At 42.4% G+C, this 18140-nt stretch overlaps 1 protein-coding gene across 5 annotated transcripts in view; it reads right to left on the reverse strand.

Moving 5' to 3' along the window:
- Window positions 1–1904: 1904 nt before the first annotated feature.
- The window catches only part of GPRASP3 (G protein-coupled receptor associated sorting protein family member 3), a 108325-nt gene continuing 92089 nt past the window's right edge, over window positions 1905–18140 (reverse strand). For 4 of the 5 annotated variants that reach the window (XM_070366110.1, XM_070366109.1, XM_070366111.1 and 1 more), the window contains 3 exons: window positions 6393–6488; window positions 5981–6059; window positions 1905–5662 (listed from right to left, as the gene is read on the reverse strand). In XM_070366110.1, coding sequence (XP_070222211.1) covers window positions 3806–5512 — 1707 coding nt within the window. In that variant the 5' untranslated portion in view covers window positions 5513–5662; window positions 5981–6059; window positions 6393–6488 and the 3' untranslated portion in view covers window positions 1905–3805. Of the gene's footprint in view, window positions 5663–5980; window positions 6060–6392; window positions 6489–8248; window positions 9107–18140 lie in introns of those variants that run through there. The other variant, XM_005888599.3, reaches the window with a different exon arrangement.

The following is an 18140-nucleotide window of genomic DNA, read 5'->3' on the forward strand; positions in this document are numbered from 1 at the left end:
GGTTCCCTTGTCTCCACATCCTCTCCATCAATATTCATGTTGCAGAAACCAACACAACATTGTATAGCAATTATCTTCCAATTAAAAAATGAAAAAATGGATCATAGATCTAAATATGAAACCTAAAACTGTAAAACTTGTAGAATATAAGATAGAATCTTTATGACCTTGGCTAGGCAATAATTTCTTATATATGACACCAAAACACAACTGCTAAAAGAATTGTTCTTCATTAAAATGAAAAACTTCTGCTCTCCAAAAGACATTTTTAGGAAAATAAAAAGACAATTCACAAACTGGGAGAAAATATTTGTAAAACTTATATCTAATAATATACTTATATCCAGCATATATACAAAAAGCTCTTAAAATCAACAACAAAAGGGAACCACTCAATTTAAAAAGGGGGCAAAATATTTATATATATTGATACTTCACTCAATATATATGGATGGCAAATATGCCTAAGAAAAGATGTTCAACATCATTAGTGATTAGAGAAGTGCAATTTAGAACCAGAGTGAAATATGGCTAAAATTGTAAGACCAGTCATATCAAGTGTTAGGAAGGATGTGAAGGAATCAGAACTTTCACACACTGCTATGAGAATGTAAAATGGTACAATCATTTTGGAAAATGTAAAAGTTAAATGTGTATCTACCATATGATTCAGTCATCTTACTCCTAGGTATTTATCCAAGAGAAAAGCAATGAATATGTCCTTAATAACAGTTCTACATGAAACAGTTGCAGCACCTCAAATCTGGAAACCACCCAAATATCCATTAACAGGTGAATGGATAAACTGTGCAAATGGTGGTATAGCCATATAGTACAATACTACTTGGCAATGAAAAGCAATGAACTATTGATACATGTAACAACTCACATGGATCTCAAATAATTATGCTGAATGGATAAATATGTGGTATGTATACACACACACACACACACACACACACACACTAGAATATTACTCAGCCATTAAAAACAATTTGAGTGAGTTCTACTGAAGTGGATGAACCTAGAACCTGTTACACAGAGTGAAGTAAGTCAGAAAGAGGAAAACAAATAATGTGAATCAATGCATATATATGGAATCTAGAAAAATGGTATTGATGAATCTATTTACAGGGAAGGAATGGAGATGTAGATATAGAAAACTGACTTGTGCACAAAATGGGGGAAGAAAAGAGTGGGACAGAGAAAGTAACATTGACATATATACACTATCATGTATAAAATAGCTAGTGAGAAGTAGCTCTAGAACATATCACAGGGAGGTCTGTGATTACCTAGAGGGGTGGGATGGGGGAGGGGAGGGAAGCTCAAGAGGGAAGGTAAATATGCATAATTATGGCTGATTTGCAATGCTGTATGGGAGAAACCAATACAACATTGTAAAGCAATTTTCCTCAAATTAGAAAATAACGAAATGAGATCTCCTTCCCTCCAAAAGAATATATGTTGCATGATTCCTTTTATGAAAAACTACAGAAAATGAAAATGACTCTGTATTGTCAAAATACAGATTAGTGGTTGTCTGGGACAGCATAGGGAGAAAAGGGAAGGAGAGATTACAAAGGGGCGTGACAAAACTTTTGGAGGTGATGGATATGTTTGCTATCTTGATTATGGTGATAGTTTCATGTTTGTATACATATGTTAAAAATTATCAAATTGTATACTTTAAATATGTAGGGTTTGATATATGTCAACTATATCTCAATTAAGCTATTAAATAAAAAGCATGTGGTAGATATGCAGAATACTAAATTGGAAAGATAACTGAAAGGACAAAAAGGCAAGTTGCAGAATACTGTAGTCTTATTTTTATAGGAGAATAAGCTTACGCACATTCTTTATTAAGAGGATATGCAGTAGAAGATTATAGAGTACTATGCACCAAATGTTAACACAAGAAAAACTTTAAATAAGAGATTCAAAAATATTTGTAGAAGTCTATTTATTGATATGGAAAGATGGTCACAAGAGACAGTAGAGGACAGGGAGAAGGCAAGTTACAAACAGTATTTACAGTATGGTCCTGTTTCATTTTAACTGCTTAACAAAGTATATAATCCAATAATTTTACATACCGAGACATTCACTTCAACTCAGATAAGAGGTTCTAATTCCTACCATGAGTTTTAGAAAACAGAGCTATAGTCCAAAAGTCCTAGAAATGCTTTCTGGACCACAGAACTTCAGGAATCACTATCATGTAGACTGAGGCATCAGCTTCTCTCCTAGCTTTCCTGTTTTGTGTTGACGAAGCTGCAGTTCTAGGCCTGGGCCTAAACTTCTCCAATTAAGTTTATCCCATACAGTTTTAGCTGGTACAAATACAGAGAGTAGGCTCGCCTACTAGTAAAAGATAGAACTGTTTTATCTTTTCACGACTCACAGGAGAATAAATTACAAATGGTAAACAAATTAAGGTAGCTTTGCAAGGAGGAAGAAAACAATTATCTTTTAAAATGTAAGGTATGAAACAATGTACAGAATGATTCTAGTTCTTTGGAGGGAGAAAGTACATACAGATTGAAGCCCATAAGGTCATATAGCAAATTTCAATTGTTTTCACTCCAAATTTACATCTTATCCATTCAACTGTTTTGGGCACCAACTGTTTACCAGACACTACCAGTTCAAATTCATATACATTCATCCTAGACTTTTCTTCTAACTCCAGCAAGGTTTAGCCAAGTGCCTAATGGACATGTGCATTCAGAGGACGTTAAGAATTGCAAGACTAGCAGGAGCATTATCTACAGCAAAATTTGATCATTAAAACCAATCTGTGAGCCTTGAAGGCTGCCGCACAAAAAAGTGGAAGAGGGTTATAAGGTAGTGGGGCAATGAGAGTGGGTTTGGTATCATACAAAACAGCAATGTCACTTGTTTGCCATGTAAATCTAGGAAAAATGATTTAACCTCCCTAATTCTCATTGGAGGTGATCCAGAATAATGAGTTATAATCGTAAAAAAATACCAGTATGTAGCTCAGAGAACCATTGTTGAAAAGAGGAAACCTGTAATATGTAGTGCTAACAGTTACTGACATTAACAGTAGGTACTCTGGAAATTGTTTCCTCTCTACACCTACCTCCTTTCTTGTCTGTATGACTTGACATAAATGAAATAGCCAAAAAATGAGTTATAAATGTAGTTATCAAAATAAAAATGAATATTGCATTTTATCTGAGATTCAGGGCCATTTGTATTTGTAGAATGAGTTATCTGATTCAGGTAAAATAGGGGAAAAACAGTAATTCCTTTTACATTAAACAGCCTGTAGCAAGCAATCCTGCCATTGTATACTGAGAATGCACATTTGGCGATGAGCATGTGGGGTGTATATATATATATGTTTGTGTATATATATATACATATGAATATATGTGTATCATTAGGTATCTTTTTGTGTATATACCTTGTTTATGCAACTACATTATAAATTCAAGGATATATCTTTTTAATCATTTGAAGCTGCAAATGGATTTAAGCAGATACTAACGAACAAGTTTAGCTTACTTACGATGCAGCAGGTTATCTTAAGTAAAATGTTAAAAAGCTCTCCATCTACGTAATAATTGACAGATGTTTTCAACTCATAATGAAACACTGACACCCCAAAATGGTCTAGCTCAGGCTAGACTGTCACAGGTAATATTGTGTTAAAGATGTAATTCATAGCATGCACACTGTAATGACCAAAACATTATGTGTGGCTCTTTGGGAACAGACAGCCTATTCAAGTGTGTAGATTGTTAAAAGCATTCTCTTTTATTTCTAGCTCATTTTACATTGTTTCAATGATCACTTTAACTTCACGGAAAATGGCCATGAGTGTAGTATAACTGGAGTGATCAACGACCACAATTGAGCCCTTTCTGATATGCTCTTTTATGTTAATAAATATGGCCACAGCACTAACGAGATTGGCTTTTGCCTCTTTCTGGTTAAAGATGAGTTTTAACGCTGCTAATGATTCTGTATTGGTCATATCTCTGGCTGCAGTTGGATTTTCAGACATATTCAAAAGTACTTTCAAAACAAGATTTCTAGTTTTACGATTTCCAAGGGACAGCAAATGGAAAAGCTCTGAAAAGTAATTGGCAACAATGTGATGATGGTTAGAATCAGTAGTTAGTTGTCCTAGTATCTTTAATCCAGACTGCTGTCCAGGTGAATTCAAGGGAAACGATATGGTTTCTTTACACATATGCTTAACATGTAATTCAACCTTGCGTTGTCTTTCATCCCCAGAGGGGGGATTCAGAGTAATGACAGCCTTTTTTCTCATTTCAGAGGAAGGAAAGCTGAGCAAGCTTTCAATAAGTGTCACTACACCCACCTCATTAATGAACTCTTGAGCAAATGGATGAACATTAATGATCCCCATTGCAATTTGAGCTATTTTATGAATGAGAGGATCAGTAGTTGACTTAAGTAAGGTAATAAGTCTTTCAAACTCTTCAGAATCCATGTAGCATTCCATTTTGCAAGGGCAAGAAAATGGCTTAATCCCATTCACCTCCCTGATCCTGATTTGGCGCCTAATTTCCTCTATGGTCTGGATGCAAGGGTCAGAACCAAATGGGAACTCAGAGACAGGCTGTGAGCTAGAGGGAGTGCTTCTAGAAGGGCGTGCTGCTGCTGTTGCCACAGGCGAAGAACGGGTATTTTCCTCAGCAGAAGCCAGGACAACATATGAAGGAGGCTTTTTCTCACATGTGACTTGGGATCTAAAGCCTAACACTGCTGGAGTTACAGCAGGAGCTTTGGGCCATATAGTTACCTCAGACCAGTCCTTGGGCCTATCTTTTTCATTAATTTCATCCACAGGCTGAGGCTTAATTATTCTGCTCACAGGTCTAGGGTTAGGGTCAAAACTAGTTTCATCTCCATCCCAAAACCAGCTCCCAATAACATTCTCCTCCTCCTCCTCCTCAGCTCCTGGCCTAGCCTTACAGCTGGTCCCAGCCACAGGCTCCAACTTCTCAGCACAGGATGGGGGACCAGTATCAGCTTTACCTTCATCCTTAGCACTGAAATGTTTACCAATCTCTTCTCCATTCCAGAACCAGGAACCAACATTGGCCTCCTCTCCAGCCCCAAAGCAGGTATCAGTACGAGTCTTATCTTTACCTGTAAACCTGGACTCAGCAGTAGCCTGAGCCGCAGAACAAAATCGAGCTGCTCTATTGGCCTCATCTTCAGCTTTGGGACGGACATCTGGCAGATGTTCTTTCATCTCAGTAACAATCTTGTTCTTAGACGCTGGCTTCACCACTGCCACTGCATCTGCCCGGGGCCCTGCCTTGCTTATTGCTTTGGCCTGGGTTTTGGCTGCACCAGTAGCCTCCCTCTTTCCTTCAGCTGATCTGACTGTATCAGTGGCCTCCCTTTTTCCTTCAGCTTCTACAACAGCCCTTTTTTCAGTTTTTGCCTTCTTTTTATTCTCATTCTTTCTATTCCTATTCCTTCTATTCTTAGCTCCAGGCATAGCTGAAGCCTAGTTATATAGATAGCTCTACACAGTCTTGGCCTTGGTTCTCAATATGTCTTGGGTCAGTGTCCTAATATTCTTTTACTAGGTTGAAGGTGATGATCTTCTGTCACTCCAAAGCCACCACAGCTAGCACTGGAGATAGACCTGAGGTGGAAGAAGAAAACAAGCTTTCAGTCTCTTCCAACTGCATTTTTCTATGCACAAAGTCACACAGGACGTAAGACTACAGATGGATTGTATGGTAATAGTAGAATAGTAGAAAATGTTTTACCTCGTTTTATCCCTACCATAGTCCCACTAATGCCCAACAATGCCCTGTCCAGACACTTCTCTTTCCTCTGCATCAAATAGGAACAGAGATGATGAGAAAGTTTGGTGAAAGTGAGCAAGACTAAGGGGTACAGCCCCTTTGGAATATACCACTATACTCCACAGGTCTATCCTGGTATGCCTCACACCAACCTGCACTGATATGGTGGACTTTTCTCCTCTTCTCTTGTTTCTGGTGTTGACAAGCCCTATAGCCAACTCACAGGTGGACCTATGAACAAAAACACAGAAGGGATTGGAACTTTAAGCATTTGGTAGATATGCACTCTGGCTTCTAAACCCAGTACCTGCCTTTCCAAATCTAGAGCTTTGTTTCTGGCCTCCTTGATCTTCTTCCATGTTACCCTTCTCTACTTCCTGGGTATCTATCAATTACCCTATAGTCACAACCGTGTCTTATCATATCCCCATTTCCCATACATAAATGTGAGGGCAAAGGTGTGTGCGAAGTTGGAATACAATGGCTTCAAGATATGATCTAGTCTTACTTGTCAATAGCCAATTCCCACTCTCAATCAATGAGGGTGCTCATGCTCCCACTCACCTTGGATTCAAATGAATAGCTTTCGTCTTCTTTCCTAATCAAATTCAAAGAGAACAGCTACCTGCAGATTTCTACAGGACTCTGAAAAGAACAAACCTATGAAAGACAAAAAAATAAGAAAGAAAACAGAAGAGACTGAGATGACCCAACACCCATCACAAGTGTTACAACACACACTTCTGTATATTCAAGGCCATGAAAAATGTCTCCCATCTCTCTGCTCTTCCCAAGTGATCTCCCATCCACTCCCCTGCTAGAGACCTGCAGCTTGTCTAATCATACCTCCCAACTCTAAAGTCAGTCATTTTCCTAGCAGAGGCATCACATCCTCCCTTGAATAAAAATATGAGATGCAAGAGTGGGTAGTGGAACGTAGGCAACTGTATTTAGAAGGCAGGCAGTGAAGATAATGGGGGCTATCATTTCAATATCATTTTGCATGCCGCAGCCTTTTCCCCTTCCCCACACATACATAGTTCCGACCTCATTCACCACCTATGCCAGCCAGGCCACACAGCAGGTGGTTTCAGGAGATGCTATCTTTACCACTAAAAAACAGTCCACTAGCTGAAGAGTCACATCCTGCATAAAAGGGAGGGACATTCAGTAAAACGCCAAAACAGTATGCTGACAATGGTAGAAAAGTATCAGGTTAATGAACAGATTCCCAGAATTACTAAAATGTCCTTTTGAAGAATCAAGGAGTAACTAAATAAACATCTCTCACCTTCTAGAAATTGATACCCACTCCCAGTAACTCCCAGGAGCTTCCCTGGTGGCTCAGAGGTTAAAGCGTCTGCCTGCAATGTGGGAGACCTGGGTTCGATCCCTGGGTAGGGAAGATGCCCTGGAGAAGGAAGTGGCAACCCATTCCAGTATTCTTGCCTGGAGGAGGAGCCTGGTGGGCTACAGTCCACGGGGTCGCAAAGAGTCGGACACGACTGAGCGACTTCACTTTCCTTTCCCAGTAACTCCAAAATTCTGTGGGACTGCTTCTGCACCAAAATGAGAGTGGCTGTGAAAGGAAAATGGGTTTGGGTTTCCAGAACCAGAAACTAAATGGGCAGACTGACTTCGTGCGTTCTAAACTGACCCTGCAGAAAATTTTCCTCTCTATTCTGAAGAGCCATTCCCACACTTCAACATATTCAAGTGCGCTAGGATGTTCAGAAAACAGGTTCCAAATGAGAAACGTGGATTAATACATCATTTATTTATATGGATCCCTCCTGTGAAAGCCTACGGACTCCTCACTGTGTCATCTGCTTGCATTTGACACATGCAAGAGCTAAATACGGAAGGCAACTAAACAGCTGTATTAAGAAGCAACAGATTTGTCATTTTGGTGTCTTCATAACCTACGCGCTCAGTTCCCCTTCCATTGAAGTCGCCAGATCAACTGCGCAGACAGAAGACTGACATCAAAGAGGTGCCTGTGGGAAGGGACCACACCCGGCACGAGGGGCACAACAGGCCCCTTGGCAGAACCATGGCCCAGACTGCTCCCGTCCCGGCTCCGGCGGCCTCCCAGAGCCCCCACACTGGCTCCCTCCGCCATTTCGGCCGTAGCAGCTTCCCGCACAGCCCTCTCCCCGCACAGGCACCATCGAGGGCGGGGTACAGCCACCCGGAAAGCCCGCCAGGGACTATCCGCGCCGTATGCCTCCCCAGCATCCGAGGCAGCCCCTGCGGCCAAGACCCGGACCCGGCCCGAGCCGGTCGCCGCCTTCTCAGTGCCAGTGCCCCGGCGCTAAGGACCTCTCTAAGGGTCCAGCTCCGACAATCTCGCCTCCCCGTCCTCAGGCTGCCAAGGGCAGGCTGTGAGCCGGTCTTCGCCCCGCGAAACCCCCACTTGCCTTCGCAGGCGCAAGGTTCCAGTGGTCGGCCTCCCCACTCCGGTCGCAGCTCCTCTCTCAGTTCCCACAGCTCGCCGTGTGGGCAGAATGGCAAAGAGGGCTCCCTCTCCCCGCGCCAAACCCCGCAGGGGCTGCACAAGTTGCGGTACCGACTGCTCGCAGAGAGTATTAGCAAGGGGGGCGGAGAGATACGGCACGAATGGGCTCGACGCCCCCTCGCTGGCCCACCGTAGTTCCGACCCAGAGTGGGCGGGGCCGGGAAGAACGCCAGGCTGAGGGGCGGAGCCACGCCAGCCCTCCGCTGCCCCCCGTGGGGTGACCACCCCCCCCGCAGCCCCACGCTTCTGGCCCTGCAGCGTAGTGGGGTCGTGGGCCGGGGCTGGGAGGGTCGCGAGGGGTCGCACTGCAGGGAGCAGCGGATGGATACAGGCCGCCCCGCAGTGTGTGTGTGTTTGTGTGTGAACCTGCAGAGTGTTTGGTGTCCACCCCCTCCCTTCCCCCATCACGCTGGCCATCCTTCTTGGGCGCGGGTGGCTGGGGGGCTGCTTTCACCTTCAGGGGCCGTGGGCTGGAGGAAAGTGGGAAGGGGCGCCCGTGGAGGCCGAGCCCCTGCCCCTCTTCTAAGGGAAGGCAGCCCCTGATAGACCTCTGGCTGAGGAGACAAACCACTTGTCTGCGCCAGTGTCGTCATTCTTTCTGCCACACTGCTGTTCTCTCAGTCGCTGTGGTGGCACACTTTACCATTTCACTGTCCCCACAGTTGCCCAGGAAAGAGGACCTTTCCCTGACAGGACCCGCACCTGCTCAGACAATCCTGTTTCTCACCCCACAGTGAGGGGTCAGGCACCATGTAGGGGCAGTCCTGGCTCCTCTTCCTGCCTCCTGTCAGGTCTTCTCTTGCAGGGGATTCCAAGGGCGCCTCATCTTTGGCAGAGTGGGAATACGCCAAGGATTAGAACCAATTGGGATCTCACACACTTGCCATACACACCAGTCTAGTTTTATCTACTATGGCTATTAACATATTAATCATAGAGAATCCAGAAAAATAGTACTGATGAGCCTATTTAAGAGAAGAAATGGAGATGCAGACATAAAGAATGGACTTGTGGATGCAATGGGGGAAGGAGAGACTAGGGCAAATTGAGAAAGTAGCATTGACATATATACACTATATCATGTGTAAAATAAATAGCTAGCAGGAAGCTACTGTATTAAGGGAGTACACAGGGAGCCCAGCCTGGTACTCTGTGATGACCTAGAGGGGTGGATGGTGTGAATTTGGGGGAGCCTCAAGAGGGAAGGGATATATATATATAAAATTATAACTGATTGGTGATGATATAGTGCAGAGACAACCACAATATTGTAAAGAAATTATCCTTCAATTAAAATACCAAGTTAATCATGTTAATTTTAAATTGCCTGTTTGATAATCCCCAAATCTGCATTATATCTGAGCCTGGTTCTGATGCTTTGTATCCTTAAACAATGCTTTTTCTTGCCTTTTAGTTCATCTTATAATTTTGTGTTGAAAGTTGGATGATGGTAATAAGAACTGAGGTAAACCGACTTTTAGTAGCAGTTGGGCTGTGCATAATGTTTGCTGTAACTGTAGGTGCCAGTCTTCAAATTCCTCTAGCCTCTATTTTTGTCTCTCCTCTTAACTTTCAGTTCAGTTCAGTTCAGTCGCTCAGTAGTGTCCGATTCTTTGCGACTCCATGAACTGCAGCACGCCAGGCCTCTCTGTCCATCACCAACTCCCGGAATTCACTCAAACTCATGTCCATTGAGTTGGTGATGCCATCCAGCCATCTCATCCTCTGTCATCTCCTTCTCCTCCTGCTCCCAGTCCCTCCCAGCATCAGGGTCTTTTCCAAAGAGTCAACTCTTCGCATGAGGTGGCCAAAGTATTGGAGTTTCAGCTTTAGCATCAGTCCTTCCAAAGAACACCCAGGACTGATCTCCTTTAGAATGGACTGGCTGGATCTCCTTGCAGTCCAAGGGACTCTCAAGAGTCTTCTCCAACACCACAGTTCAAAAGCATCAATTCAGCTTTCTTTATAGTCCAATTTTCACATCCATATATGACCACAGGAAAAATCATAGCCTTGACTAGACGGACATTTGTTGGCAAAGTAATGTCTCTGCTTTTGAATATGCTATCTAGGTTGGTCATAACTTTCCTTCCAAGGAGTAAGCGTCTTTTAATTTCATGGCTGCAGTCACCATCTGCAGTGATTTTGGAGCCCCAAAAAATAAAGTCTGACACTGTTTCCACTGTTTCCCCATCTATTTCCCATGAAGTGATGGGACCAGATGCCATGAGTTGTTTTCTGAATGTTGAGCTTTAAGCCAACTTTTTCTCTCTCCTCTTTCACTTTCATCAAGAGGCTTTTTAGTTCCTCTTCACTTTCTGCCATAAGGGTGGTGTCATCTGCATATCTGAGGTTATTGATATTTCTCCCAGCAATCTTGATTCCAGTTTGTGCTTCTTCCAGCCCAGCGTTTCTCATGATGTACTCTGCATATAAGTTAAATAAGCAGGGTGACAATATACAGCCTTGACGTACTCCTTTTCCTATTTGGAACCAGTCTGTTGTTCCATGTCCAGTTCTAACTGTTGTTTCCTGACCTGCATATAGGTTTCTCAAGAGGCAGGTCAGGTGGTCTGGTATTCCTATCTCTTTCAGAATTTTCCACAGTTTATTGTGAACCACACAGTTAAAGGCTTTGGCATAGTCAGTAAAGCAGAAATAGATGTTTTTCTGGAACTCTCTTCCTTTTTCCATGATCCAGCAGATGTTGGCAATTTGGGCTTCCCTAATTATATCTTGCAGAGAGAGTCTGCATTTGCAACTCTTTCAGCTGCACTTCACTGTTACTGTACTGGAGGCCTATTAGCATGTGGAGGAGAGGAAGTGTTCTATAATCTTACAATTAAATTCCAGTCTTTTGTGGGCCTGTGCCTCTTGATTCTGTCCTTCACAAGTATTTGTTTAGTGTCTTTCTTCTCCTTACGGGAGAATGGAAGGTTAGAGTGGGCTGGATATAAGGAATGCCTTTCCCTTAGCTGGGATAATGTTCTGGGAAAGTCTTTTCCACTCGAGGGTAGCCTTTTGTTATGGAGAAGATTGGGGAGTGTATTTCTTGAGTGTACACTTCCCCTCCCACTGCCAGAGCCCTAAGATCTTTCTGCTATCTTCACTATGACTTCCTGGAGGTAAAGTCCACTGCAGGTCCCTTAGGGGTTTCTCATTCTCATACTATTCTACCCTCAGTCTCCAGCAGTTTGTCAAAATTCCCACTTAAGTGTTCTTACCTGTTTACGTCTCTAGCAGTTTCTACTCAATGTAGAGAGATAGGCTGTGACTCTCCGATTTGTCTTTTCTCCAGAATTTGGTGTGGTCATCTGCCTTGTGACCTCAGTTCTATGATGGTTCTAAGTCACTGATTTTCAGTTTGTTCAGCTTTTTTCTTGTTGTAAGTACAGGGCTTCCAAGCTCTTTGCATGTCAGAACTGAAAGTGTAGCCTAGGGATTTTAACCGGGTAACTAAAGATCAGTGAACACAGCTTTCATTCTCTTCTTTTCAGCTGAACATCAGATCTGGGAATAAAGTTGCTCTTGAAAACCTAGCTGCTCCATGAATATTTGCTCTTTTCTCTCCCAAGTATAGAAAATTTACATGACTCTCTGAACTTGAAATCTTAGCCCCCAGATTCTTAATGTGGAGTGCAGTTTAGAATTCAGACTTCCCTGAATTAAAGATCTGGTGAGGTCTGAACAACTGTGACTTAACCTCTGGAAAAAAGTCATCTCTGTTACCACCACCACCATAAAGAGGTGGTGCACTACACTACTAGGTGCTTTCGTAAATTAGAGTTACCAGTTTCTAAGCCCTGTAGTGAGTGATAGTCATTCAGTTGTGTCCAACTCTTTGCAACCCCATGGACTGTAGCCTGCCAGGCTCCTCTGTCCATGGAATTCTCCAGGCAAGAATATTGGAGTGGGTTGCTGTTTCCTTCTCCAGGGCATCTTCCTGACTCAGGGATCAAACACAGGTCTCCTGCATTACAGGCAGATTCTTTACCATCTGAGCCACCAGGGAAGCCTACTATTAAAGAGACATTTCTAAGTATAAAGACAGGTCATCTTAAAAAGTATCAGCAGATACATCCTTGACTTTATCTTATAATCTGTAGACAATATGTTAGAATATGTAATGAATCCATACACCTTTTCCAAAGGAATACTGGAGACAGAAGTAACCATAAAGTTATATATGACAACCATCAATCAGATGAAATAATTTAGATGAAGCTGGTTGCTCTCGAAGAGAGGGAGACTGGGCAAGTGGTCATGAAGGAACTAGAATGTGCTTTTAATTTTGTATGAAAAATAATGTTCAGTTCCATGCTGGTGAACATAGTTCTGTTTTTGCCACATAAATCCTCTACTTCAAATTACTGTCTGAATGCTTTACTAAAACTCTGCTCCTGGCCTTTATTTTGGAAACTGTTACTTTTGTTGCCACCTGCTGATGATCACTGTCCTCTGAAGCTTCTACTGCTTTCCTACTGTCCCCTGACACCTTGGCTGCCCTTGTGTTGTCCCCTGAAACTGTGACTGCCTTCCTGCTGTCCCCAGAAGTTGTGATATCCTTCCCATGGTCCTTCTAGCTCTGGTTGCTCTGTGGCCAGAGAAAGCTGCCAGTGCCATGAATCATGCCACTTTCCCTGTACTTCTGTTACTGATGCAGTAGGGATATCAAAGCAAACACCCTGCTTTCCTTTGAGAAAGATCATTCACTTCACTTTGTAATCGATATCCTCACCCAGTTACTCTTTAAGTTCTTTCTAAGTATAACTAGTGTTTGACATTTCAAACATTACAAAAAGCCCTGTAAGCACTTTCTCAAAGGAGGCTGCATAGTAGAGTAGGGACTCTTTCCTGCGGGCTCTACTCTGGGACATGGCCAGACTTCAGAGCTATAACAGTCCAAAGCATAAGTAGAGACTTTACCACTATTTGTGTCACTTTGGAAAAAGTACTTAATGTTTCTATAACTCAGTTATCCTTCCAAGGGGATTGGTAATTACTTTACAGGATTCTTGTATATATACTAACTGAGGAGCTATCTGATATTCTGAAATATCTGCAAGTATCAAGTCTTTCTAGTTCCTTTTAAAATTATGATCTAGTCATATTATGGGGTGGGCTGGGAAAAGCAGTAAGAGTAGATGAGATCTCCTTGGTGGCTTTTGGAGGTCACAATTGCTAAGACATTGCCATTGTGCTCTTTCTCACTGTAACATTGGTGCTGTGTATATTCTGTGTTGCTTAACATAATCCTTTACTATATTAAAAGAACATCACTTTTACATAAATATGTCTCCCTCCTCCTTAGTGATGTACCACAAGGAAGCTGATCCCAATTCCAGAGGTGAGTCTGCTTGGTCTAGGGATAATTCATTCCCTTGGTACTCTGGAATGGGTGGTGATGTAACTCTGCTCAATGAGAAGTGAAGAGAAGATTGCAGAAAAATTTCTGAGGAAAGTGTTCTCACTCATAAGAAAAGGCCATCAGTAAAGATGTCTTCTTTTCTTCCTTCAAAAGTTGCTTGACTCCTTGCACACATCAAGTTTCCAGCCTTAGGATGGAAGCTGATATTGTGAGTGGCAGATGAAAGAGATGGGGAAAAAGCTGAGTCCTTAGCTGAATCAAACAATCATCAAGACTGCCGTACCTCAGTACTTCCAACCCGTGAATAATAAATATCCTTATTAAGTTAGTTTTAGTTAAATTCCTGTTCCATAGAACAACCCTAAATGTACTGTATGCTCGAGCACAAAATAATCCTTCAATGAGTAATAGTTTGTGACCTTTGTTTGTTGGTAAGCAAGGCAATGGCACCCCACTCCAGTACTCTTGCCTTGAAAATCCCATGGATGGAGGAGCCTGGTAGGCTGTAGTCCATGAGGTCACTAAGAGTTGGACACAACTGAGCGACTTCCTTTTCACTTTTCACTTTCATGCATTGGAGAAGGAAATGGCAACCCACTCCAGTGTTCTTGCCTGGAGAATCCCAGGGACGGGGGAGCCTGGTGGGCTTCCGTCTATGGGGTTGCACAGAGTCGGACATGACTGAAGCAACTTAGCAGCAGCAGCAGCAGCAGCAGCAGCAGCAAGCCTCTTACACTGTTGGTGAGAATGCAAACTAGTACAGCCACTATGGAGAACAGTGTGGTGATTCCTTAAAAAACTGGAAATAGAAGCCATAAGACCCAGCAATCCCACTGCTGGGCATACACACTGAGGAAATCAGAATTGAAAGAGACACGTGTACCCCAGTATTCATCACAGCACTGTTTAAAATAGCCAGGACATGGAAGCAACCTAGATGTCCATCGGCAGATGAATGGATAAGAAAGTTGTGGTACATGTACACAATGGAATATTACTCAGCTATTAAAAAGGATGCATTTGACCCAGTTCTAATGAGGTGGATGAAACTGGAGCCTATTATACAGAGTGAAGTCAGAAAGAAAAACATCAATACAGTAATATTAACGCATATATATGGAATATAGAATGATGGTAATGATGACCCTATATGCGAGATAGAAAAAGAGACACAGATGTAAAGAACATATTTTTGGACTCTGTGGGAGAAGGCGAAGGTGGGATGATTTGAGAGAATAGAATTGAAACATGTATATCATCATATGTGAAATAGATCACCTGTCCAGGTTTGATGAATGAGACAGGATACTCAGAGCTGGTGCACTGGGATGACCCTGAGAGATGGGATGGGGAGGGAGGTGGGAGGGGGTTCAGGATGGGGAACACATGTACACCCATGGCTGATTCATGTCAATGTATGGCAAAAACCACTACAATATTGTAAAGTAATTAGCCTCCAATTAAAATAAATTAAAAAAAGAGTCCAAGTTTCTTCCTCTATGCTATCTATCCATCAACACTAGTTCTATCTTATTCATAAAAAAAAGGCTCCAGTGCACGATACAAACAAATGCTAAAATAGGGGTGAATAAAATACTGTGTAAGTACAGAGGATGGAGGAATTACTTCCTACCAAGGGACAAAGAGTAAGAGTGAGAGCTTCAGAAAGACTTCAAACAGGTCCTAGCATTTGAGCTGAGCCTAAAAGGATGGCTATGTTTCCCATAGGCAGAGAAAGAGCATGAGGATATTGAAGACTGAGAGAACAGCCTGGGGAAATGCACAAAAGTAGTAATGTACAGAGAACAGTTGGGTTGGAAATGGCAGACAGTCCCATGCAGCTTGAGTACAGGCAAAGTGGAGCAGGGCTTAGAGTGGGTGAGGCACGAGTGAGTGCCTCCTTAAATTATATCTTTATCTCATTCTAGTTCTGGCCCAGACTTGGAAGAATGTGTTGGAAATGGAGATGGAAAGGTAGAACTGTATGGGAGAATTGCACAGGGCCCTGAAACTCTCCATTGGGAGCCTGGTAGAATTTTCTAGATGAGATCCCACTGAAGGTTGCATTTTTGAAACAGGGTAGAGCAGAGGATCAGTTGTGATAGATAGAATGTCATCTGTCCTATATCTTTCATTCATGATAGGACAGATGACAATTCCACTCTAATTTTATCCCCAGGCAGCAACACAAGTGACATCTGAACAGGTCCTGATATTTATTACATGAGATAACCCATAATATTTATCCAGAAAGGAGGGAGAAACAAAAGGGTCACATATGTGTTGACATACTTACTTCAACTACACTCCCAGTAAAAAAAAAAACTGAGGGATGATCTAGTCCTTATAAGTGCTACCCAAGGAGTGATCAGAACAGAGGTAATCATCTTTATGCATAGACACACACACCTCACACTTCCCTGTCCTTTGGCTGAGATTGAAAAAATCCACAGTTGTGAGTTAGTTATCTGCACTGGAATGCATGTGGGACTTAGAGGTATCTCGCTGGACTGCCCTGCGAAGTTGCCCAACTACAAATACACCGTATGCACTGTGTTAAGTTTCCCTAATAGAAAATAAAGGCTGAGGGAGCTCTGATAAGAAAAAAATATAGAAAAAGATCTTTAAAAATCATCTAAATTGTAGACGTATGCCACAAAAACATAGGCTGCTTATTAACATAGGCTGCTTTTTTCACGGAATTTAACTTGTTTATGCATGATGCATAGGATCAAACATCGGTTTATAGATATGAACCGAGAGTTGGCTGCTAAAAATAGGAGTGTGTGACACTTTTGTTTTTACACATCATCAGTTCTTTGACACCAGCTACCCTGAGGTAGAGGCAGACTCCACAGGTTTAAGAGTACAGTCCCCAATAATACTGTCCCCATTTGAGATGCCAGTTACAAGTCCTGGAGTACCACCCACACTTTTGACTGACCAGTAATAAATTCAAAGGTTCCCATGACACTCTCAAAAAGGTCTTAATGACCCAGATAACAACAATGGTGTGGTCACTCACCTAGAGCCAAACATCCTGGAGTGTGAAGTTAAGTGGACCTTAGGAAGCATTACTATGAACAAAGCTAGTGAAGGTGATGGAATTCCAGCTGAGCTATTTCAAATCCTAAAAGAGGATGCTGTTAAAATGCTGCACTCAATTTGCCAGCAAATTTGGAGAACTCAGCCATGGACACGGGACTGGGAACAGTCAGTTTTCATTAAAATCCCAAAGAAGGGCAACATCAAGGAATGTTCAAACTACCATACAATTACACTCACTTCACATGCTAGCAAGGTAGTGTTCAAAATCCTTCAAAGTTAAAGTGCTAGTCATTCAGGTGTGTTCAACTCTTTGTGACCCCATAGACTGTAGCCCACCAGGCTCCTCTGTCCATGGAATTCTCCAGGCAAGAACACTAGAGTCGGTTGCCATTTCCTTCTCCAGGGAATCTTCCCGACCCAGGGATTGAACCCAGGTCACCTGCATTGCAGGCAGATCCTTTACTTACTGAGCCACCAGGGAAGACCTAAAATCCTTCAAGCTAGACTTCAAAGGTACATTAAACAAGAATGGCCAGATGTACAACTTGGATTTAGAAAAGGCAAAGAAACCAGAGATCAAATTGCCAACATCTGACAGAAAAAGCAAGGGAAGTCCAGAAAAGCATCTACTTCTGCTTCATTGATATATGCTAAAGTCTGTGTGTGGATCACAACAAACTGTGGAAAATTCTTAAAGAGATGGGAATACCAGACCACTTTACCTGCCTCCTGAGAAACCTGTATGCAGGACAAGAAGCAACAGTTAGACTCGGACATGGCAATGAACTGATCGAAAATTGGGAAAGGAGTACACCAAGGCTGTATATTGTCACTCTGCTTTTTAACGTCTATGCAGAGTACATAATGCAAAATGCTAAGCTGGAGGAATCACAAGCTAGAATTAAGATTTCCAGGAGAAATATCAACAACCTCAGTTATGCACATGATACCACTCTAATGGCAGAAAGTGAAGAAGAACTAAACAGCCTCCAGATAAGGGTGAAAGAGAAGAGTGAAAAAGCTAGATTAAAATTCAAAATTCAAAAAATAAGGTCATGACATCTGGTCCCATTAATCATTTCATGGCCAATAGATGGGGGAAAAGTGGAAGTAGTGACAGATTTTATTTTCCTGGGCTGCAAAATCACTGCAGATTTTGACTGCAGCCATGAAATTAAAAGACACTTGCTTCTTCAAAAAAGGCTATGACAAACCCAGACATCATATTAAAGAGCAGACTTTGCCAACAAAGGTTCATATAGTCAAAGCTACGGTTTTTCCAGTAGTCAGTATGGATGTGAGTTGGACCATAAAGAAGGCTGACTGCCAATGCTTTCAAATTGTGGTGCTGGAGAAGACTCTTGAGAGTCTCTTGGAC

The sequence above is a fragment of the Bos mutus genome, chromosome X (assembly GCF_027580195.1).
Source record: "Bos mutus isolate GX-2022 chromosome X, NWIPB_WYAK_1.1, whole genome shotgun sequence".
Classification (NCBI taxonomy): Eukaryota; Metazoa; Chordata; class Mammalia; order Artiodactyla; family Bovidae; genus Bos; species Bos mutus.